Raw genomic sequence first — 23,962 nt, forward strand, 5'->3', positions numbered from 1 at the left:
AAAAAGAAAGAAGGGCTTACAACATTAGAGCAACACCAGGGTGAGTAAATGATCTAATCCTTTCACTCTAAAACATCTCTTTAAAGGTGCTCACTTTCCTCATGCAGATGGTTTAAAACTCACTCAGAAAGCTGTACAAGTATACACAACACACACACACATAATGTGGAGGGGATCTGATTGGCTGCTGCTGGTCTGGAGGTGATCCAGATGAGAGCAGAGGGAAGCAGATCTCCTTTAATGTGGTTTGACATCAACACACTCACTGATGAAGTCTCAGTCACATCAGAAACTTTCTGATCATCTTTATGACACTAATACAGACACAGAATACCAGCACAGTAGCAGAAAAAAAAAATATTAGATAAAAAGATAATACATCATTACTCCATCAACACCGTAGGTCAAATATAATTTAATTTGATCACTCTTGTTTGCCCAGAAACTCACACACTCCAAATATATAGAAATAATGATCCATCAGTTATCTATATTTATCAATCCCCAGACAAACCATTCACAGCATAACATGCTAAATGAGTAAATGTAAATAACATAATCATTCATCATCCTCTACCATTAATGACTGGTGTTTAATTTCAACATCCAACACCGAATTTTGAAAATAATTATAACAAATAAAAACAACAACATTAAAATGTAACTGCTCAAACAATAATATGTCACCCATTATACGCAATTTTATCAAACTGTGAATTATAAGATCTCATCAGGCATCACGTTAGGAGACTCCCTTGACTTTATTTATATATGGCTCTATACGGTAGATGTGACTGTACTTTATCCTCACTGAATTTTAATTTAACTGCAAGACTTAATATTATTGTGGGAGATTGTTGATTAGACTGTGTTTATGTTTTAAAGTCCTTGTTTAGAGATGAAGAAGGGCTGAAGATGGAGTCACGACCCTCATAGATCTCCCAGAAGCCTCTGAGCACCTCACAGTAGCGGAGCAGTCGTCCAAAGACAGACCGTCCCATGTGATCGAGAGAAACTCTTCCTTATCGACCAGAACCCGCTTGAAGAAGAGAGAAAAGTTTGTTTGTTTTATACAAGACAAGCAAATACAGCCATCAAAACAACAACAACAAAAAAATTACATAAAGCAATGAGTATAATAAATAACAATGATCTGACTTGTTAACCGATCTCAAATGTAACTATTTTTTGTCTGCATGGAATCACTACGATATACTTCAGAGAGCAGCACTAACTCATAAACCAGTATTAATAGTTTTTCCTTTACCTTCCTGAAGTTTCAAATCAAGTTTTTTTGCGAGATCATTTTGGTTGATGTTCAACAGCACTTGTACTGCAACAGTCCCAGCATTAGTACTGTACTTCTGTACCATGCGATCCACGACATCCTGGCGATCCGCATTCTCCAGCCTTGCCTGAGGAATAGGCTCGATGTCTGATCCTACACCGTTCCACAGGTGCCAGATGAACCTCTTAAAATCTGCGTTCACAATCTCCTCAAGAGCGTCCAGAATCAGTTTTTTAGTGGCGTCCATTTTCTGTCACTAGGAGAAAAAAACAGTCTTGATTCTGGAACTATAATTCATTAATTGTGCTCTTTAAAGCAGTTCACATAACAAACAAAACTATTGTTAATAGTTGTTAATAGTTAATAGTTCACGGTGCAGTTACACTCCACTCACAAAACCTGTTCCATTCAGAAAAGTAGATGAAAGTTGGAGAGCAGGAATTATAAGTGGAGGTTAGGTGAACTCTGAATTGTAAATTACTAGTGAAAAGATGTTTAAGGAGGATCATGTCACACATTGACCTCTTAGATCAGTAGATCGTTGTGTGAAAGGGCTATATTTAATTATTTTACCAAAATAATTTCTCGGTTCAAAATACTTTTGGATGCATCAAGTGTGTGACAACACTTTTACTATCAGTCATTTACTGTACATTAAAGGTCAAAGTATCCACTGAATCCACTGCTTAATAATAAGGTTGGTTTAACCAATCAGAATGAGCTAGAGGAGAAATTACTTAAATACACAAATTTGACAGAAAATTTGTACACATATAAAAATTTGCCTACAGCAAACAGCTTTCAGTATCTCTTTATTATGTCATCAGGCTTGTTTGTGTACAACAGGTGAAGAGAAACTTTAAAATTGAGTCAAAATATCGAAGAAATACAAATGAATGAACAGCAGGATCAAATAACTATGGTTAATGATCTCGTCTGAAGTTAAGTCACCTTTAAAAAGCAACCTTTTATTAATTTCCTTCATGTCCTATAATGATTGTAATGCTAACACTTATGTCAATCAAACACCTTGTGAAATTTTTAATTGGGTTGATATAATCTCTCTATATTTGTGACAATATATTGTATAATTGATCATGCCTGAGTCACAAAGACTTCAACATTCAGCATGCAAAACACAACAATAGATACAATTGAATTTTATTTAAAGTAAACTATCAAGTACTCTCAGTTATTTTTTAGTCACTAGAACTCTTGTGTAAGTGAACTATACTAACTTGACATTTGTCAGTACAACATACTATTCCTATTTCACATTCCCTGTTTTTTTTTTTTTAAGGAAATCCGTTTTAAGTAAGACTAACTCATTAGATTTTGCTGTGTTGCGACATCTTTGACCTACATGATCAAAGTCTCCCTTGCGAGCGCAGAAACAAGACTACGGCACAAATATTGCAACATTCAGTCTATTAATTATTAAAGAGGCGAATGTTTAAAATATTGAGTCGAAAGAATGCCATAAATAGGATTTACAGTTAAAAGTAAGACTAATTGTTGCAGACTTGCTATATTTAATAGGCAACTTTTTGTCTGAGGCGTAGAATGTCATCTTATTCTCTCAACATCTCTAAGAAACGATATATTATATATATATATATATATATATATATATAAAACATTTGATAAAGTGAATTATAATTATGAATTCTATACTTACATCTCTGGTTGAACAAAATTTCGTGTAGAGTCTGTCTGCACTTCCTTGTGCTTCTTTGAAGTGTTTCGCTTTCTCTTAAGGTGTTTCCAGAAATACTTCTTTTTTTTTTTTCCTTTCTGTCTCGCCCACGCTTGAGCGTTCAAGCGGTTAAAAAATCTCCACCTTTTTCCTACGTCCCATTACACTTTGCACTAATTTTTGTAGCAAACTGTAAACAATCATCATTGCTACCCAGTCAACAATCTTATCTCACAGTGATCTCTTTGTGTCTAAATATCACAGCAGTTCAAATGTTTGTGTCTTATTATTCATTTAAAATCCTTCATAGATGATGATGACACTGCTGGATCTCATACTGTATAATCAAACTTAAAATATAAAATGAACAACACCGCACAAAGACTGCATACTGAATCTAGGTGATGATTATGTTCCAACATCATCTGGATACATTTGTATCAGGGATGTGCATGTTTTCTTTTTTTTTTTTTTTTTTTACTTCAACCCATTATCATTTTAATCGTGATCCACCTGTCTAACTCTAACTCCTCCTCTCTCATAAAAATGGGAGGCTGGGCATATATGAGGAAGTCCTTGACCTTTGCTGTGTCTTCTTTGTTTTCTCTCTCAGTTTTCAACCTCTCAGTCTCTCTCTCTCTTTTTTTTTTTTATCTTAGGGAATAATTTAATCTTCGTCTTCTGTCTCTGTCTTCATGGCTGCCTCTCTGTTGGGCGACCTGTCGTGTCCCGTGTGCACTGAGCTCTTCACTGACCCTGTGTTATTGAGCTGTGGTCACAGTTTCTGTCGTCAGTGCATTAATGATCACTGGACCTCGAGCAGATCCAGAAACTGTCCCGTCTGTCGACAGCTTTCACCTCAGCAACCGGTGTCCAATCTGAGCCTGAGGAACACCTGTGAGTCTTACCTGAGAGAGAACAACACGAGGAAGGAGAGGGATAGAGAACATGTTTGTCAGATACACGGAGAGAAAATTGAGCTGTTCTGTCAAACGGATGATAAGGCTATATGTTCAAAGTGTAAGGACAATGAACATGAATGGCACGAAACACAGCCGCTACAACAGGCTGTACGACAACACAAGGCGATACATTTTGCTCTATTTATGTAATTATTAAATGCATGGGTATGGCAGCCCAGTTTATTGCCAAGGAAGTTACAAATAGGTATAAACCGATGCATTTATCTTTGTGTGCAATATACATGTGTATGTGTAATATTTGTGTTTATCTTTAAAGGGTAAGCTGAAAGATGCCCTTCGTTCAGCTGAAAGGGTCATTACAGAACGACACGTCACAGGATAGCAAAATCTGCAGGTACATTAAGGTTTAAGGTGTTTAGGATCAACATAATTAAACAAATTCCGCAGATGTTTACTTTACAAAACTTCAGCTAGCATTTCAAGTTAAACCCAACTGAGGACTGTAGGCTGACTGGTTAGACATACAGTACACTGGAATAATTATTCGGCAAGTATGTCTTGGTTTAACTTGGTTCTTGTGTCCACAGAGTTTAATGAAAAAAGGTAGAAATAAAAATATAACTGCTATATAAAGTAACAATATTCATAGAAATTGATGTGTATAGATGCCTATATTAAATTGAAAAATAGAGCACTAGAGAAAAAATGTCCAACTGTTTTAAAGGGTTATTTACATACATTTTATCTGATCATTTCACATGTAAGAGGTCATTGTTCTACAAAACATACTACAAGATTCAGGAAACCTTGTTAGTCTAAAAAAAAAGTCCCCAATATTACAAGAAAAACAAGACTGCCTCTACAGAATCAGTTCAACGCCTACTTCATCATCATCGCCTCTTTGGCTCCGCCCACTGACACGTGAAAAGACATTCAGGAAAAACAAGATCACTGGACAAAAAGATGTATGATGGCTTTTGATGCTGTGACGGGTGCGTAGCTGACCTCACATAATTTAACTCTACCATGATTTAAATTGGTTATTTTGAAGTTGAATTTTAACATGGTTTGTTACTTTATTTAAATCCCCTTAGTATAAGAAACAAACACAGGATACATTAACAAGTTAAGTTTATTAAAGTTTGAATGTACAGAAGGGTGCACATTCTTCTTTGCTGTTTAACTCTGAGTCCTAGATACCTCTGGTCCATGGAGTGAACGTGTGTTCAGCAAACACAGGGAGAGGTGGGGATCCAGCCTCCAGACTTATGCTGTTCCAGAGGAAGTTGGACTGTACCATCATGATCTGATCGGAGGGGGATCTTTTATTTCATTTCATTCAGTTTCAGTTTTGGTTTGTTTGTTTGGAGTAGTTTTTGTATTGTGCTTAAATTATTTGATTGTAATATGTTAGGTACGATACAGTGGGTATTTTGTTGTAAATATTATTGTTAATTGGGGAAAGTTTTATTTGATATTTACCTTTATTTTTGCTTGGTAGAGGCTAAAGGAGTATATCTAGCAGTGGTGAATATCAGAGGGGAGTCGGAACATGTGTTGATTCATTGCACAGAATACAACAGAGAAAGAATACATTTTACAGAATTATTAAGCTACGTAGGTATTAATACATTGTCAGTAAATAGCATATTTCAAAATGCACAGAAAGAGACAAGGGTTTATAGTGCTTTAATGAGGTATCTAAGGGAAACAGGATTGGTTAACAGAATATAGTTTAATATATAATTTTTTTAATCAGAATTATTTGATTATTTGCTTCACTCGGTTAACGCTTCACACTCCTGTCCAGTTGGTGGCGGTAAATGCACCTTTTGTGGCCAACCACCATAAAACTCCAAAAGAAGAAGAAGAAGAAGAAGAAGAAGAAGAAGAAGAAGAGTGGAGTCAGATTTGCCCAGCCATAGTAACATCATGATCTGCTGACCTTAGTGGTTTTTGTTTTGTTGTTATTTTGTTAACAGGGGAAATGTATTTATTTTCTAAGCTAATTTTTGTTAGTTTCAGTTTAACTTCCATCTTAAGTCTTTGATTTTTATATGGACTTTATTTTGGAAATTATTTTCATTACATCTGCCCCTGTATATAATTTTTGGAAGAAATAAATCTTCTCATCTGTACACTACCTGTCATGCCTGTTCTTGGCCACACCACCACAGATACCTCCAACTAGGGTTGCCAACTGTATTTTGGGCCTAATTTATTTGTCCCGTACGGGACCTCCCTTGTCTCGATTAAATAGATTTGTACGCTGATCTAACCACTGACTGATACAACAGCAACACCACACTTGAGAATGATCACGGCACCTGTCATCATCCAATCACAGCCCACACTCACGCGCATCAGATCATACGAATAACCTCTAAAATAGAGAATTAATTATTCATTTGGGACAAATTATTGTTTGATTTGCGAACAGAATCCTCTGCTGTCTGGTCGCTCCTGGTTCGATCCGGACTCACGCTAACGGATAATCCCTTTCACTGTCCGGCCGGGTTTTTCTGTTTCGGCCTATCAGTTTTGGTGAATTCAAACAACGTGATTATTGTCCAACATCCAGCCACGCAAGAAAACATGAAATCTTCCAGAGGGAATAATATGCTGATGTGATTTGCTGCCCAAGAAACATTTCTTAATGATTATTATTAATGTTTTTTTTTTTTTAAGTCAGGATTCTTTGATGAATAGAAGGTTCAAAGTAGACTTATCCAAAATAAAATAAAAAAGCTTTTGTAACATTATAAATGTATTACTGTCACTTTTGATTACTTTAATGCATCCTTGCTGAATAAAAGTATGCTATTACTTTCTTTAATTTCTTTAAAATGTAGTGTATAATGTTACAAAAGCTTTCTATTTCAGATAAATGCTATTATTTTGAACTATGGTTTGTGTGTAATGTGACTTTTTTGTGTGACCTTAAAATTCGTTTTAGAATTAACGTTAAATTGTACATAAATAGGTTAAGTAAAACAAATGTGTTTATGTCTGAGAAAATCTTAAACACATAGGAACCTGAAATGACATATACTGTGTGATACAGTACAAATATTTTGAGTGTCCCTTATTTTCCTGTAAAGAACCACGATTGTCCGCATTTTTCTTTTCTGAAGTTTGCAACCCTACCTGGAACCCTAATGGAGTGTAGTGTTTACCCACCGTCTGCCTCTGATGGCTTTCGGTACTACACCAGCCTGTGACCTGGTGTCCCAATCTCTGAGCGCTTAAACTCACCGTCTCACTTTCTAATAAGAAAATGGCCTTTGTTTTTTTTTTTTATTATTATAGCCTTTTTTGTAAAACCCTTCTAACATAAGTGCAGTTTTTGACAACTTTAAAGCTCTCATAAAGCAGATTTTGTGAGGACAAATCTGACAGATTTGTACCAAGGTCACAGAGTACAGCTTGATATCTATTTATTCCTCTTGTGAGAATTGTGTGGATGATAAGGTTGTCGCACATGCTATCCCCACAGTCTCCTACTCATATGACAGAGAGGAGTATCAGGATGGAGTTTGAGAAAAAAAAAAGGAGGAGGAGAGCAGGATATCAGCTCTAAATGAAGAAGAGAATGAAAAGGAAGCAAATCTGGAAAGAAGAATTCAAGGAGGAATACAGTCTCTCTCCGACAGAGTCAGGGAACTGGAAGAACGTTTTGAGGAGGATGACATCACCTTCCTGAAGGTCGGTTCACATACACACACACACACACACACACACACACACACACACACACACACACACACACACACACACACACACACACACACACACACACACACACACACACACACACTGTGGTAAATCTTGGAATTCACTCCACACTGAGCTCTTACACAGCTTTATTGCCTTGAAAGTTTATTTCCAACCTGCTTCAACTCACTTGCCCGTGCATTTTCAAGCGATCTAGTAGAGCTTGATTAGCTGCTTTAGGTGTGTTTGATTAGGGTTGGAACTAAACTCTTCAGGACAGGATCAGGGTTGAAAACCTCTTTTTTTTTAATGAAATTTCAAATTACTGAATCTATGTGACTAAATCTAGTTGACCACCAAAGTGCTTTTAAGGGTCAGATGCGATTTCAGCAATGTTTTTGTTAAGTACAGTAAATCAAATGCAATATAAAGACAAAGATCACAATTGATGTGCTCACACTATACAGTCCAATCGTTGAGCTGTGACTTGACTGCTCACACTATACATATGAAATAAAATCCCTCCAAACCCAGAACTGTGTGTCTATTTCAGAAGAAACATACTTTACGAGAAGAAACGCACTGCCTTGGTCGTATGTCCATTTCTCTGAGCTGAAACGTCAAAATAAACTGTAATAAATAGTATATTATACTTGTATATTGTCACCATGGTTTAATTTCTGTTTTTGCGCAGGTGCAGTGAGGTGAAAAACACTAGGGCAATCGCTTTGTAGCTTTGTAGCTCTTCAACAAAGCTAGAATTCGTCCTGAATTAAAAAAAAACAGTATGGCGGAGAAATCAGATCAAATTCAGATGAAAATTATTTTCAGAATTATTACGACATTATGAACAGGTATTTTTAATTTTCACTTTACTACTTTACTTTCTAATTATTCATGAGCTAAAAAAAAATTCAATTGAGTAAAATTCAAAAGTGATTATGAGGTTTGTTTTTTTAAGAGCAAAATACACACTTCCAGATGCAGAAGCTCGTACTGATGTTCCTATCTGGAACATATAAAAATAAATAAATAAATATTAAATAATATTAAATAATATATAAAATATTATAATAATTATATTAAATAATACATATCTGGGCAACTTGAAGTACCAAGTGTGGGACTAGATGAAGGACGTCTGCCCTTACTGTGAGTACTAAATCATTCCTGCACAGTAAATTAACATAGAGCGGTGTTCATATGGGAACTACCAGCAGGGTGTTAAAAGTAACACTGATGCAGTGTTAGAGTTAATTAGTGATTAATTGAGTGATGATTGTTTGATTATTGAAGACACCTGATGATAACAAGCAGAATCACTGAAGAAAAGAGAAACAAAAGAACTACAACTGACATCCAGACACAGCTTTAGATGAAATCAACTGAAAAGACATGAAATCTCTCTTATTACAAACCAGTTTGGCCTTATTTCTGTCATTCCTCTACAGAAGATCTTTTTGAGAATTAACAGAGTTTTAGATGTTGATGTTTTATTGAAAATGTTTGTCACCATTATGGTGATCAGTGTTTCTTTTAGTTGGCCATTTTGACGCTTTATATTTTTTATGTTAGTTGTTGTCTTTGTAACAGTGTTTACCGAAACACATAATTTGTTGCAAAGGAAACCATAAACAAAGATGATCAGGATATATATATTTCATCATCATAAAGACAAATGTTTGACAAATGCCATTACTAACCAAAAGAGGTCACTTGTTATTAATATACTTTTACCATCAATACTTATTTTAATTTCTAAATACATTGGGAGAAAAGAAAACTTAGAGACACACACACACAAACTAACATCAAGAATCAGAGGCCATTTCATTTCAGAGAGGAGGTTAAGTGATAACTCTGAGTATGTTAACCCTGAAATGAGGGAAACTCTGGGTTTTCTGTTTCAGAATGGGAGGTATGTTAAACCTGAGAAAGCAGAGTAAGTCAAGCCCATTTCTGAAAGAGAGGTAACTTATAGTCAGAGTCAGTTACCATGGTAACCTAACCTGGTCGGGAGCAGGTTTTCTTCAGTAAACCCAGAGTTTATTTAGCTCTCCTCCCCCTTTTTAAAGAGGAAGCGGTGTTTAAACACCTCATTCATTCTTTCAGTACATTTATTCATTGCTGTTTTTACTGCTGTTTTTTTTATTTTTATTTTTTTTTATGTAATAAGTTGAAGTCTATATAACTCCTTAACTGGTAACTGAAAATACAGTAGTCGATTAGAGTTACATAATGTAGTTCTAAACAAATTCTACAGAATTAAACTGTGGCATTTACTGAAAATCATCTGTGCAACAGAAGTTGAGGGACCGTCCTCCTGCTGTTCTTTCAGCTCATTTCAGCTGATATATGTAACCGAAAACTCAAGAGTTTCCCATCTCAGGGTAAGTCAACTCAGAGTTCAAGTTTTAACTCAGAGTTGGTTGAACCTACTTTCTGAAACAGGCCCCAGGTAACCTAAAAATGCTTATTGTGCTATCATCAAAATAAAGGTTTTATTCAAGTCAGCCATCCCCAAACACACACACACACACACACACACACACACACACACACACACACACACACACACACACACACACACACACAGGTATCAGATTACAGTCCTGTTGAATCTGCAATGACTCTTTTGCGCCACTAGAGGGAGTGAGTTTGTTATTCATACGAGTGTGGAGTTACAGGTAAACAAGACACACCTTCACCAGGTAGAAACACACAGTAGAAACGAAAGTAAAAGAGACGGAAGAGAAGAGACGCCATTCCGAGGCTTTAAACCTGTTAACTGTGTGGATATTTAAAGGGTTGCATATTGTGTGGTAAGTTCCGAATGTACTTCATGTTACCATGCAGTGATATACCAATTTGTTCTTCTTTACATGGGATTTAAAACACAAATCATTATATTTCGACATTAGAATCTAACCAAAATGGCGGAAACATTGACGACATATAAATTACTTCTGATATCCTGCGATTTAACCTATATACTAGGGATATTATTATATAGTTATAATAATAGTTTGTTTTATATAATATTATATAATCATTAAAATTATATATATATATTAGATATTAGATATATTAGATATATATATAGAATATCCTATATTCGGATATTTCTAGATCAGGTAACAGCAAAACAAACATTTTGAATTTGAAGATATTTCTCCATCAGGATTATTTTATACAAATGCATTATTGTGTGAATGATCAAATTAGAGGCAACATTAATCATGTTATTGCTGTATATATGTTCACATGTAATGAACCAGTGAATGTTGTTTATGTTGCACAAATACAAGTAAATGAGGCGTGCTTGTCATGACGCACTTATATACGCATATGTGGGTGTTTCTGCAACTACGGGCACTTTTAAGTCCCAGGAGTGAAATTTTAGATTTATGTAAAAATTTGTCATTTGATGTTTCATAAATATAAACGTAGTGTCAATACACACCTTGACATAAATAATTATGAATAAATAATATGATTTAATGTAAAATTATGAAGCATTTATAGGTCCAAACACCATTTTTGCTCATGTCCCACACCCGTGGTTTCAATGTTGAGATACTTAAAATTAGCTCATTCTTTTACAATATGACATTATTTCAAATGGAATTGTTTAATATACAGATTCATTTACAGAATCTTAAAATTCTTTGTATTATTTACTGATCATTTTTATGATTTTTTTTAACTAAATGTGCCTGTCCCACACTTTTGAGTCCTTACCACAACAATGAAAAATTTTATCGAACACAAACAAGTCTAGTTTCTATGGAAACAGAAACTATCACTTGAGCACATTGCTGACAGACTGGGCCACCACACTACCTCACTCACAAGATAACAAAAAAATAAGGTAATGTTGTGTGCCGGAGAAAGCATGCGGAAGCAAGGATCTATTAGCAGGGTTTTAATGAAGAAACACGTAGTACAAATAATAAAGAACACAAAGGACAAAGAAACAAAACCACAAGAAGGACCGAACTAGAAGCACCCATACATGTACAACAACTGACAAAGTAACAAGTGAAACACAAGGGCTATAAATACACAGGGACCAACAAGCTAAACAAGATAACAAGGGGGTGTGGCTAATTAGAAACACCTGGGGATACTAATAAACTAGAAAAACTACAAAGGACTACAAGACATGACACAGAACAGGAAATAACTAAAGTCCACACAAGACGAGGGAAACACAAGACAGGAATCATTACAGGTAAACATCATCTTTTCTGCTCTAGTATTTATTGTGCGTCCTTACCATTCAGCTTAATAATTGTGTATGTATAACTACATTTTAAAAATAAATGTATTTTACTGTTGAATTCATGTATATTAAGATGTTAAGATTCAAAACTAATGTGGTAGGCCTTGATAGCTGCCAATTAGCTAAAATATTAGCAAAAATGTAATTTCCGCAACATGTCTTTACCGCAGCAAATTTAGGTGTTGCGGTAAAGACCTTGTGTTGCGGTAGAGACAAATTCAAGGTGTACTGTATATTAAATGACAAATATTCAGTATATTATTAGTACTGAAGTATATATTTGTATATTTATTAGTATATATATATAAACATGCCATTTTTTACATTAAAAATAAAATTTTGTCCTTACCGACTCAAGATGTCATTACCGCAGCACTCCTCTATTTTCATTTTTTCCACATTTTGATTTGCAAAAAAAATATTTTTACACTTAAGTTGAGATGATTAACACATTGAAATTGCAACATCTGTCATAAAAAGTTAATTATGTTATCTTTTGTGTGTATGGAAACAATTGACATCTAAGGTTACTGTAAATTTTTTACATGGCATAGAAAAAAACATGAAATTCCCTATTTTGTATATTATTTTTTTATATCAGTATTTACAAAACTGCATCAAATTTGAAAAAGCTATTTAAATATGTAAAAAAAATTATAGAAATTACTAAAGAAAAATGTATAAAATGAATGTTATTGTAACATTGCGGTAAGGACACTTTTTAAGAAGATGACCTGAAAAACATAAAAAATAAACATGTTCCAGATTAAAATCTTAACGACTACATTCTATTTTGTGTAAATCTTTATATGTATTACAGACTGTGATGGTTAAAATTTAAATTCATAGAGGTTGATCTTTTTAAAATTGGGATAGTCAAAAGTGCCCGTAGTTGCAGAAACACCCATATACGCATATATATATATATATATATATATATATATATATATATATATATATATATATATATATATATATATATATATATATATATTCTATGCAACAGAATCAACAATCACTGGTAAACTGGTAAATTCGACACATTCTGGATGCAGTATTCAGCACCGCTTTTGCAATATCACTAGTATTAGACTGCTAAAAGTACTAAAGACTGCTGTAAATTATGTTCTTAAAATAAATGTAAGTTATTACATTTCAAACTGTACAGTTACTATTACACACACACACACACACACACACACACACACACACACACACACACACACACACTGGTGTGATTAAATGTTAGTTTGTCTCTGCAGATGATTGTTTTGTCATATGACCGTGTCAGTCTGAAATACACAATTAAGTTAAAATTCTATTTGTTTAAGTAAAAGCAATTATGTTTATGATGGCAAAATAATCTGTTATGAATGGACAGTGCCTTTCACAACGGTATAAGGAAATTTGAAATCACAGCATATGGCTTTAATGTTTTTGTGACTGGGCATGTTTATCCAAAACCCTAATAATTAAAATGTTCTGTTGTTTACTTGCTTGGTGAAGAAAAGGATAGAAGTGTCTTTTATTGAACAGAGTTGGACATGCATGTTCTGTTAAAGGTTCATTAAAGGGTTAAAGGGGCATTAAAATGTTCTGTACAAGGTTTAAACCTATTGACACATTTAGAAAATAACAAATATTCCTAAAGAACCTTTAAATTACCATATTTTTTATTTTACAATGAGATATATTTGTATGTGTTCATTATAATTTGGGGAAAGTCAACGTTCTAAAAATAATTAAGGTGTACTTTGATGTAGCTGTATTGTAATATCGTACTACAGAAAACTATTTAAAAATAACTGTGTTTCTTCACAAAAGGTCTGACATCTGTTTTGAGAAATGAGAGTAGGAGAAAACTAAAATGAGTTTCCATACTGAAAGACAAGATGAGGACACTGCCTCTGAAATGAGTCCTCCATCTCCTGGATCCAGCTGTGAGTCTGTGAAGAGTGATCAGTCCATGAGGAATCTTCCGTCTGGATCCAGTGATGCAACAGTGACCTCTGACCCCAGGTGAGACACTGGCCATTTCAGCATTAACAGATGCTTTTATTCAAAGTGATTTACAGTGTATTCCAGAAGCCTGCAGTGGGTGAGTGCTGATACTGAACCTTCACAGAGAAGCACACAATCACTTTCCCGAATTTTCACTGTCACTGTTCCTCACTGGAGGAACGATCTTCTCAACTTTCCCATACAGATGAGTCGCTTACAATTTAAGACGTGTCTAAAAAATTATCTTTGAGTAGGCTATTTGACAAAATTTTGTTAAACCAGCTAGTGGAGCTCAAAACCCCATTTAAACATGCGTAACAACACATACACACTGTAAAAAATGATTCCGCATTTTAGTTGTTTCAATGTAATTTTGTAAGTTTATACAACTTGTGGTTTCTGAATTTGTTAATTCAACTTAACATGTTAAGTTTTCACTGTCTCAACTAGTCTGCAAGTTGACATAACTAGAGTATTTGCCGCCTCAACTTAAAAACATATGCTGAACCAGTAAGGTTAGTTCTCATTTTTTATCGCGAGATGAGATCACGTGAAGCGCGAAACAAACAGGTCTCTCGCCTTGACTCCTTCATCGGCCATTGCTGGAGAGTTTATCGGCAGATGATTTAATTATTCCACTATCATCAAATATGGTAAGTAAATATTCGTTAATATGATGTAATAACTTGTAAAATGACATATGAAGTAATCATCCATGTATTGTTCAATATCAACGTTTCTAGATCACATTGGACTGTTGCTAATCCAGTTTTACCAGTTTTACCAGTTTAACGTTAAGTTACATAGGCTAATATATATATATATATATATATATATATATATATATATATATATATATTAATTATGTGAGAGAGACTGATATATGGATGAATGATAAAATAGCCTAGAGAGCGGGAAAAGCATGTCGTGAAAAATAACGCATTTCTACCATGTTTGTTCACTCTCATGTTCAAGTTATTTGCGCCAAAATCAGCAAGTCTAATCACCATTCAGGCAAAGCAGCGTCGACGCGTGAGTACGACAACAACGAGCTGACAAATAATGTAACGTTAATTTAATGTAAAACTGTGTGAGTGGTGCGGCAGGATTATCAGAATCCTCCGGTGTTCGAGATGGACGCTCCATAACTGAAAAGTTGTTGTACAACTGTCTAGTTTTACTTATTAAATGTCGAACTTAAAAGACTGTGGTCAGTTATGTTTAGTTTATTGTGGGAGATTATGTAACTATAGCAACCGCTTAACCATCGCAGTGTTTTCCCCAGAACTAGTGAAATGCTTAGCAGCTAATACTGTCCTAATAAGGTCTTAATAGTAATGTCAATAAATATATATCCACAAATTTGGTGATAAACTATTATTGATCTAGTCTTGATCTTGATTGTGTATGTGTACTCGGTTTATTAAATGTTAGTTGACTTAATTGTTCTTTTCTTTTGCCCTTGACCAATAAAGTGGAGCAGCAAGTTCTGTTTATTCAAGACAACCAATGAACGCATTGTCAGAAGGCACTACAAGCTGAAGCACTGCCATCATGTAAGTAACTGTCTGCTTCCCTGCATCTATAAAGACTGTGTGTGTTCATTTAGAACTGAGTTTGCTCTAAAAAATACATTTGTCCAGGGACCATACACAATCTGTCCGGCTCTGTGCTGCAGCTTTTACGTTGAACTGTGATCTTTATGCTTTCTCAGAGACCTGTGGCATTACAGGCAGACAGGAGAGTTAAAAAAGGATCCTCCAGTATCTGCTATGGAAAAAGAGGTGGCCGGTTCTTTTTTTGTGAGAGACAGGTAAAGTCCTACACTGCTGAAAATGGTGTTTAGATGAATATGTAGATATATTATTTTGCAGTGTTGTTTAACATGCTGCTGTTATGTTTGTGTCATTTAATATTAGTTTAGATCAGTGCAGAATTCAACATGCTCATTTCACTGGACCTGAGCAAGTCCTTTTATGAGGGTCTTGACTGGCATCTACCAAAACTGTTGTGTCTACCGTTCAAGCACTTTGCTGACATTGCTGAAATGAGGACCATAATGGACAGCCTAGATAAAAATGTAAGTACATATATTTCTACTGTATTTTTTTCATAAACATTATGGGCACTTCCTTTCTTGCCATTTCTGTTGTCGTGCATATTTTTTATTAGTGCTGCAAAATATTGAAGAAAAAAGTAATATGTCATTTGTTAATGCGTATTTAAAATAAATTAAAATTAGTCACCTTCTAGTCAATCATTTTATAATGACATATTAAAGGTGGTATCAGCGATTTCAGGCCCAAACATAAATGATCACATTCATCTAATATTTCCTAACGATCCGCTAGCTGCCCGCCCCATAAGCATGCTGTCAAAAAACCGCGTCTCTCTAGGTAGCCTAGGCTCTGAGATCTGCACACAAAAACAGTTGGTATCAACATCACTCAAAACCAAAATAAATAGTGTTCCAACCAATCATCGACAGGGGCGGGTGTTGTGAGGTTTTGCGCTCGTGCACGGCTGCCTATGACGGCTGCACGCGAAAACCTCACAACACCCGCCCCTGTCGATGATTGGTTGGAACACTATTTATTTTGGTTTTGAGTGATGTTGATACCAACTGTTTTTGTGTGCAGATCTCAGAGCCTAGGCTACCTAGAGAGACGCGGTTTTTTGACAGCATGCTTATGGGGCGGGCAGCTAGCGGATCGTTAGGAAATATTAGATGAATGTGATCATTTATGTTTGGGCCTGAAATCGCTGATACCACCTTTAAGTTTTATCTTTGATAATCAAAATTACATTTTGGAAGAAAAAAGTCCCCTGTGAAATCAATTTCTTTAGGCCTTAAAATATTGTAGCTTGATTGTAACATTTTATAATGCTTCATTTAGTGTACAGATGCAAAATGCCTCCGTTTATTCACAGTGTATAGTATTTGACCTAAGTCTCTCAGTTTAAAGGTTTTTTACAGGATAGTTCATTCAAAAATGAAAGTTCTCTCATCAATTACTCGCCCTCATATTGTTCCAAGCCTGTAAGACCTTTAATCTTCTTCGGAACACTAAATAAGACTTGGTGTACTCATGTTGTGTTTAAGTGGTTGAGCTTCAGTGTTGTATGTGTGAAAGCACATTTTGAAGTTTGTCATTTTTTAATACAGCACACAGATTCCGAAGAAGATATGATCGGGGCATGACTCTAGGAATCATCGCAGTGGTGGAAGATGTGATAGACCCAATTCCATGCAACTCTAGTGATGTGGCCCTTGTAATCGAGGAAGTAGTTGTTCTGCGAGGATTTGGTGACATACAAATGACATTGCTTTATGCTCTCAACATAAACTACCCCAGAAAACACCTCAGATACACTTTCGAGGTGATTCATGAACATTGGAGCTGATACCTGCAGTGCAAGAGTGCACTCTCTTAAAAATACATTGTTGAATTAAAGATGTTGTTGAGGTAAGGTATTTCTACAAAGAGCCTGTGTTTTCATCTGTATTTTTTTGTTTACCCATGTTTTTACAAGTTCTCTGCATCAAGGGCCTGACATCATTTTCATTGTTTAACTTTGTTTAATTTTACTTGGCTAAAACATATATTAAGATTTCATGTGGTTTAAAGTTATTTCACAGTTAAAGAGGTATTATTAATGTGAAAAATCTTAAAGTGTTAGTTTAACCTAAATTAAAATTATTTTGTTAAATGTTAGATCTCATGTTGCTCCAAACCTAAAAGACCTTTGTTTATCTTTGAAACATAAATTAAGATATTTTTTTAAATGAAATCTTTGATCTTTCTGTCCCTCCTTTGACATCCTATTCAACTAATACTTTCAAGTTCCAGAAAAGACATCCTTAAAGTAATCCAAGTGACGTCAGTGGTTTATATATTTGTTTACATGCAGCAGTGTCAGCTTTCGCGTCGACACAAGAATCATGTGCTGCTATGTTCTTGTAAACATTTGATGGAGAAAACTATTTAATAAATAAAATGGAATGAAACACTGACAATGCTTCATAAAACCTAGGTTAAACCACTGGAGTCACTTGGATTACTTTAAGGATGTCTTTTCTGGACCTTGAAAGTGCTAGTTGCTTAGGCTGTCAAAGGAGGGACAGAAAGCTCACCGATTTTATTAAAAAGATCTTCATTTGTCTACCAACAATGGAAAGTATTAACAGGTATTAACAGGTGAGCAACTTTTTTTGTGTGAACTGAGACTAAGATTTTTCACATAAATATACCCCCTTGTGAAATAACTTTAAAACACATGAAATCTTAATATATGTTTTAGCCAAGTAAAATTTAAAAAAATTAAGCAATGAGAATGCATGTCAGGTCATCAATGCTGAAAACTTGTACAAACATGAAAAAAATCCCACATGAATACACTTTCTATGCATTTTTCAAATACATTTTTATCTTTAAACTTCATGCAATTGTGATATAATTGTATTCCTTTGAATATGTTGTTTATTCTTAACATTTATTGATTTGTAAGGAACAATAAAACCATTTGTATGGAAAAATCTGTTATTTATTTGGTTGAGTGTGCTATATTGCAAGTTGAGAAAATATGCTAAATTAAGTTCAATGAACATACACTTTAGTACAGATAACTTGAAAATGTAAGTTATCGTATTTCAACTAATATTTAGAAGTCCAGGTAACTTGAACATGTAAGTTATTGTATTTCAACTAATCTTTACAAGTCCAGGTAACTTGAAAATGTAAGTTATCGTATTTCAACTAATCTTTACAAGTCCAGGTAACTTGAAAATGTAAGTTATCGTATTTCAACTAATCTTTACAAATCCAGGTAACTTGAAAATGTAAGTTATTGTATTTCAACTAATCTTTACAAGTCCAGGTAACTTGAAATAAGTTGTTGGCTCAACTATTTTAACTATGTCAACTAAACTTTTTAAGTTGAACATACTTAGTAGATTAAGTCAATAAAACTTAACTGAGTCAAAGCAAAAAAATAACTAAAAAATGTAAGTTGAGTGAACAAATTTTTTTTTACAGTGCACATACACACACACACACACACACACACACACACACACACACACACACACACACACACACACACACACACACACACACACACACACACACACACACACACACACACACACACACACACACACACACACACACACACACACACACACACACACACACACACACACACCTAAAACAGACAGGATAGTTCACCATAAAACAAAAATTAATTCACCCTGGTGTTCTAATGCTGTTTGCCTTTCTTTGTTTTATGGCCACAAAAGGAGAATTTTATTTCCTGCTCACGGTCGTCCATTTAATGGCTGTGAATAGTGTCCAACATAACTTTTTTCAAAAAGACACAACGGTATCACAGAATGATCCTATGTGATACGTGCCATATATAGGCTATATTAAGTGTTCTGGTATATGATATGAAATTTTATGTAGCCTATTATTTAACAAAAATCCTGACCTTGTCTGATGGTCTGTTCTTGACTGCACATTCATGAGACAGCACCGCAGTTCACTCCAACTCCCCCAGAAAAAAACACACAATTTGTGAGAAATCAAGATTAACAAAAATACAACAGAAAATATAGGCCTAATCCATATCTTCCTCAGGTGAATACCTGTTGTGTTTGACATAACAAGTAGTTTTCGTGCTCACATCTGTCAAATGTCATTCTTATATTTAGCCTAACTCAGTGAAGAAAGTTCCTTGACTTTTTGGGGGGTTTTCTTTGTATTTACTTAACGAATGAATGCAATAATGAATTAATCACATATCTATATTATTTGGTTCGGCTGCTAAATTGAAAAAAAGCTACAGATTAGAGGTAAAGGTTGGTGACTTGATCATTACACCAAAACAGGAAGTAAAGTATCTGGGATGTGTATTAGACAATAAATTGACAGGAAAAAATATGGCTGTTTTAGTTAATTCAAAAATATGTAATGGGATAACATTTTTAGCAAGACAGGCGGCTTTACTAAATACTCAAACTTCAAAAATGTTAGCTGGAGCATTAGTGCAGGCACACTATGATTATGCTGCAACATTTTGGTTTAGTGGTAGTATGAAACAAACCAAAAATAAATTGCAGACTGCTCAAAATAAGCTATGCAGGGTAATACTGAAAGCACATCCACAGTTGCATCTAAATGACAAACATTTTAGAGAGCTTGATTTTTTTAAAAGTTGAAAAAGGGGTAACATTTCTTAAATTGGTTTTGGCGTTTAAAATAATAAAGAAAAGTGCTCCAAGGTACCTGATAGATTATGCAAATAATGCAAATAAGCCTTTGGCTTTTCTGTGTATTTTATCCTCGACAGTTTTTGAAATTATGTATGATACCTCTTTGTACAAATTTTCTGTTTCAATATTGTCTCATAAATCAATACATAAATCAAAATACTTCATCTCTTTCATCTCTCATGTTACTGTCTCTGTTGGATGAACTGTTTGTATTACTTAATTGTAAATGGCTTTAGATGAAAAGTGTCTGCTAAATTAATAAATATGTGTAAATATATGGAGCATTTCTAGTTATACAGCATAGCTAGTGCTCTAAAATTCCATTTTGTTTGTTTGTCATTTGTCAGCATCAGCAGGAGGAAGAGACTGAGATCAGAGTCTCCAGAACCCAGTGGTGTGTCTCTGAAGAGTAACAGATCCATGATGCTTCCCGTTCATTTCTGTGATGGACCAGTGACCTTTGATCCTCCGTTAGTATAAACCTTTACTTGCTGATTTATTGTAGTCCATCTAAGATGAAAAAATATTTTATATGATAAAAGTAAAAATTTCGAAAGAAATACAAATTTGAGTATGCAACATAAGCTTAACATGAAGAGGGGTCTAACATCATATATGGTAACCAATATATTTCTGATGTTAATTAATGGTCATTCTAATGACTGCAATTGCTGCTCTTTACTTTTTAATTACAGCAGGGCGGAGATACAAGAGCTGATCAGATCTGTGCCATTCTCCACATCCCACTATCAGGACAAAACTGAAGCAGCCCTGCAGAGACACACACTGGAGACTGGAGACCTGCAGAGAGTCAAAGACCAGCACAAAACCAGCATGAAGAACAAGTATGAGAGATTATTTGAGGGAAACAAACTCCAAGAGAATGAAACCCTCCTGAACAGGATCTACACACAGCTCTACATCATAGAGGGAGAGAGAGAAGGAGTGAATGAAGAACATGAGGTTTTACAGATGGAGAAAACAGCCAGAACACAACACTCACAAGACACTCCAATCTACTGCAATGACATCTTTAAAGCCTCACCTGAACCAGGATGTGAGGAGAAAGAGATCAAGACTGTTCTTACTAAAGGCATCGCTGGAATCGGGAAAACCGTCTCTGTGCAGAAATTCATTCTGGATTGGGCCGAGGGAAAAGCCAATCAGGATGTAGATTTCATGTTTGTGCTTCCATTTCAAGAGCTGAACTTGATCCGAGATCATCAGTACAGTCTTCACAAACTTCTGCTGGACTTTCATCCTGAACTTCAAGATCTGGACTCAAAGATTTATGAGGCGTGTAAAGTTGTGTTTATCTTTGATGGTCTGGATGAAAGCAGAATCACACTGATGTTTTCAGACGCTCAGAAAGTTTCTTTTGTGACTGAGACTTCATCAGTGGGTGTGTTGATGTCAAACCTCATGAAAGGAGAGTTGCTTCCCTCTGCTCTCATCTGGATCACCTCCAGACCAGCAGCAGCCAATCAGATCCCCACCAAATACATCAACCGTCTGACTGAGATTCAGGGATTCAATGATGATCAGAAGGATGAATATTTCAGGAAGATAATCGGTGATGAGCATCAAGCCAGCAGAATCATCTCACACATCAGAAGAGCAAGAAGCCTCCACATCATGTGCCACATACCCGTCTTCTGCTGGATCTCATCCACTGTGCTTCAGAAGCTCCTGAAAGAAGATCTGAGTGCAGAAATCCCTCAAACTCTGACTGAAATGTACATCCACTTCCTGCTGATTCAGATCAACATGAGGAATCAGAAGTATGAAGAGAGAGATCCAGAGAAACTCCTGCAGTCCAACAGAGAAGTGATTGTGAAACTTGCTGAAGTGGCTTTCAAACAGCTGATGAAGGGCAATGTGATGTTCTTTGAGGAGGACCTGATTGAGAGCGGCATAGACGTCACTGACGCCTCAGTGCATTATGGGATTTGCACTGATATCTTTAAGGAGGAATCTGTGATTCATCAGAGGAAAGTCTACAGCTTCCTTCATCTGAGCATCCAGGAGTTTCTTGCTGCTTTTTATGCATTTTACTACCATGTGAACATTACAATGGAGAGACTGAAGAATTTTGCCTCAGTACAAAATTTGCTTAAAGGAGCAGTAGATCATGCTCTTGAGAGTGAGAATGGACACCTGGATCTGTTCCTGCGGTTCCTGCTGGGCGTCTCACTGGAGTCCAATCAGAGACTCTTACAGGATCTACTGACACACACGGAGAACAGCTCAGAGAGCATCAGGAGAACCACACAGTACATTAAAGAGAAGATCCAAGATGGACATGGACTCTCCGCTGAAAGATCCATCAATCTGTTCCTCTGTCTGCTGGAAGTCAAAGATCAGACTCTGTCCAGAGAGATTCAGGAGTTTGTGAAATCAGACAAACACTCAGAGAAGAAACTCTCTCCTGCTCACTGCTCAACAATCACCTACATGCTTCAGATGTCAGAGGAGGTGCTGGATGAGCTGGACCTCAATAAATACAACACATCAGATGAGGGGAGAAGAAGACTGATACCTGCTGTGATCAACTGCACTAAAGCTCTGTGAGTGTTTGTTTTTTTTCTCTCTTTTGAATACTCATTTAAGTTACTTAATATTTGTATATAACTTCAGTCAGATACATTTTAACTTTTAGAGAATTTACAGACAGAAAATTGTGTTCTGCTCTCTTTTAGTCTTGCTGGCTGTAATCTCAGTTGCCAGTCCTGTAAAATTGTGGCATCCGCCCTTCAATCTTCAAACTCGTTCCTGAGAGAGCTGGACCTGAGTAACAATGATCTGTATGATTCAGGAGTGAAGCTGCTCTCTGATGGACTAAAGAGTCCAAACTGTCAGCTGGAGATACTGAGGTGTGTTAGAGTATAGAAGGGATATATATACACTCAGCTGGTCATAATTTTGAGGTGTGTTTGTTGATGATCTGACTGTGTGTGTGTCTGTAGGTTGTCTGGCTGTATGGTGACAGAGAAAGGCTGTGGTTATGTGTCTTCAGCTCTGAGTTCAAACCCCTCACACCTGAGAGAGCTGGATCTGAGCTACAATCACCCAGGAGAATCAGGAGTTCAGCTGCTCAATGACAAACTGAATGATCCAAACTACAAACTGGAGATACTCAAGTATGTGGGCTAGTTATGACTCATATTTTTTCTAAGAGGGATATTTTGTTAAGATAATGTTTTATGAAATGTTGTGCTTCCATTATTTTTTTTTTGCTGACTCTCTGATTTAATACAGAAAAATCCATAAACCTCATGTAAGAACAATATTTTTAATCTGATATAGCCAACTTTAGAGGTGTAAAACTTAATTCAGCTTTTAAAAAAATTACTACACTACAGTTTTATTTTTTCACTAAATAATGAACGAGTGTATTTACCGATTTCAGATCAAATCTGCAGAATGTTCATAAAGTGCACAATTAATCGTTGTCAACCCTGGTCCTGGAGGTCTACCTTCCTGCAGACTTCTGTTCTAACCCCTTGACTTCACAAACCTGCCTGTAATTTTCAAGTAAACTTGATTAGCTGGATCAGGTGTGTTTGATTGTGGTTGGAGCTGAACTCTGCAGGACATTAGTAAATATTGAAAGAAAATTCATATACTTTCTTGAAAAGCTAAAAACAAAAGTCAGAAAAGTCTGGTAAACACCTTCGAACTACCATTGGTCCGTGGCGTTTATGTAAGGTAGGTGTGGCTCTGAGGCTCTTTTTTTTACATGGAAATCTTCTCCGGTTCATTTCCTCTGTTTGTTTAGTCT

The 23,962-nt window shown here is 35.5% G+C and overlaps 1 protein-coding gene and 2 long non-coding RNA genes across 4 annotated transcripts in view; 2 read left to right on the forward strand and 1 right to left on the reverse strand.

Annotated features, from left to right (window-relative positions):
• LOC309493651 (NACHT, LRR and PYD domains-containing protein 3-like) overlaps nt 1–23,962 on the forward strand; it is a 78,160-nt gene that overhangs the window by 12,947 nt on the left and 41,251 nt on the right. Inside the window, exons 1-6 of one of the 2 annotated variants that reach the window (XM_082162836.1) lie at nt 10,300–10,443; nt 13,731–13,925; nt 20,529–20,651; nt 20,877–22,748; nt 22,881–23,054; nt 23,148–23,321. In XM_082162836.1, coding sequence (XP_082018962.1) covers nt 13,774–13,925; nt 20,529–20,651; nt 20,877–22,748; nt 22,881–23,054; nt 23,148–23,321 — 2,495 coding nt within the window. In that variant the 5' untranslated portion in view covers nt 10,300–10,443; nt 13,731–13,773. Of the gene's footprint in view, nt 1–10,299; nt 10,444–13,730; nt 13,926–20,528; nt 20,652–20,876; nt 22,749–22,880; nt 23,055–23,147; nt 23,322–23,962 lie in introns of those variants that run through there. The other variant, XM_082162837.1, reaches the window with a different exon arrangement.
• LOC309493899 lies at nt 275–3,127 on the reverse strand. The gene is made up of 3 exons (XR_014204067.1): nt 2,967–3,127; nt 1,268–1,544; nt 275–1,039 (listed from the first exon to the last, which is right to left on the reverse strand). It is a non-coding gene; the product is annotated as an uncharacterized lncRNA (long non-coding RNA).
• On the forward strand, nt 14,786–18,438 carry LOC309493931. The gene is made up of 4 exons (XR_014204107.1): nt 14,786–15,463; nt 15,622–15,720; nt 15,827–15,987; nt 17,074–18,438. It is a non-coding gene; the product is annotated as an uncharacterized lncRNA (long non-coding RNA).

This window comes from Leuciscus leuciscus (genome assembly GCF_965113295.1).
Source record: "Leuciscus leuciscus genome assembly, chromosome: 3".
In the NCBI taxonomy this organism is placed as follows: domain Eukaryota; kingdom Metazoa; phylum Chordata; class Actinopteri; order Cypriniformes; family Leuciscidae; genus Leuciscus; species Leuciscus leuciscus.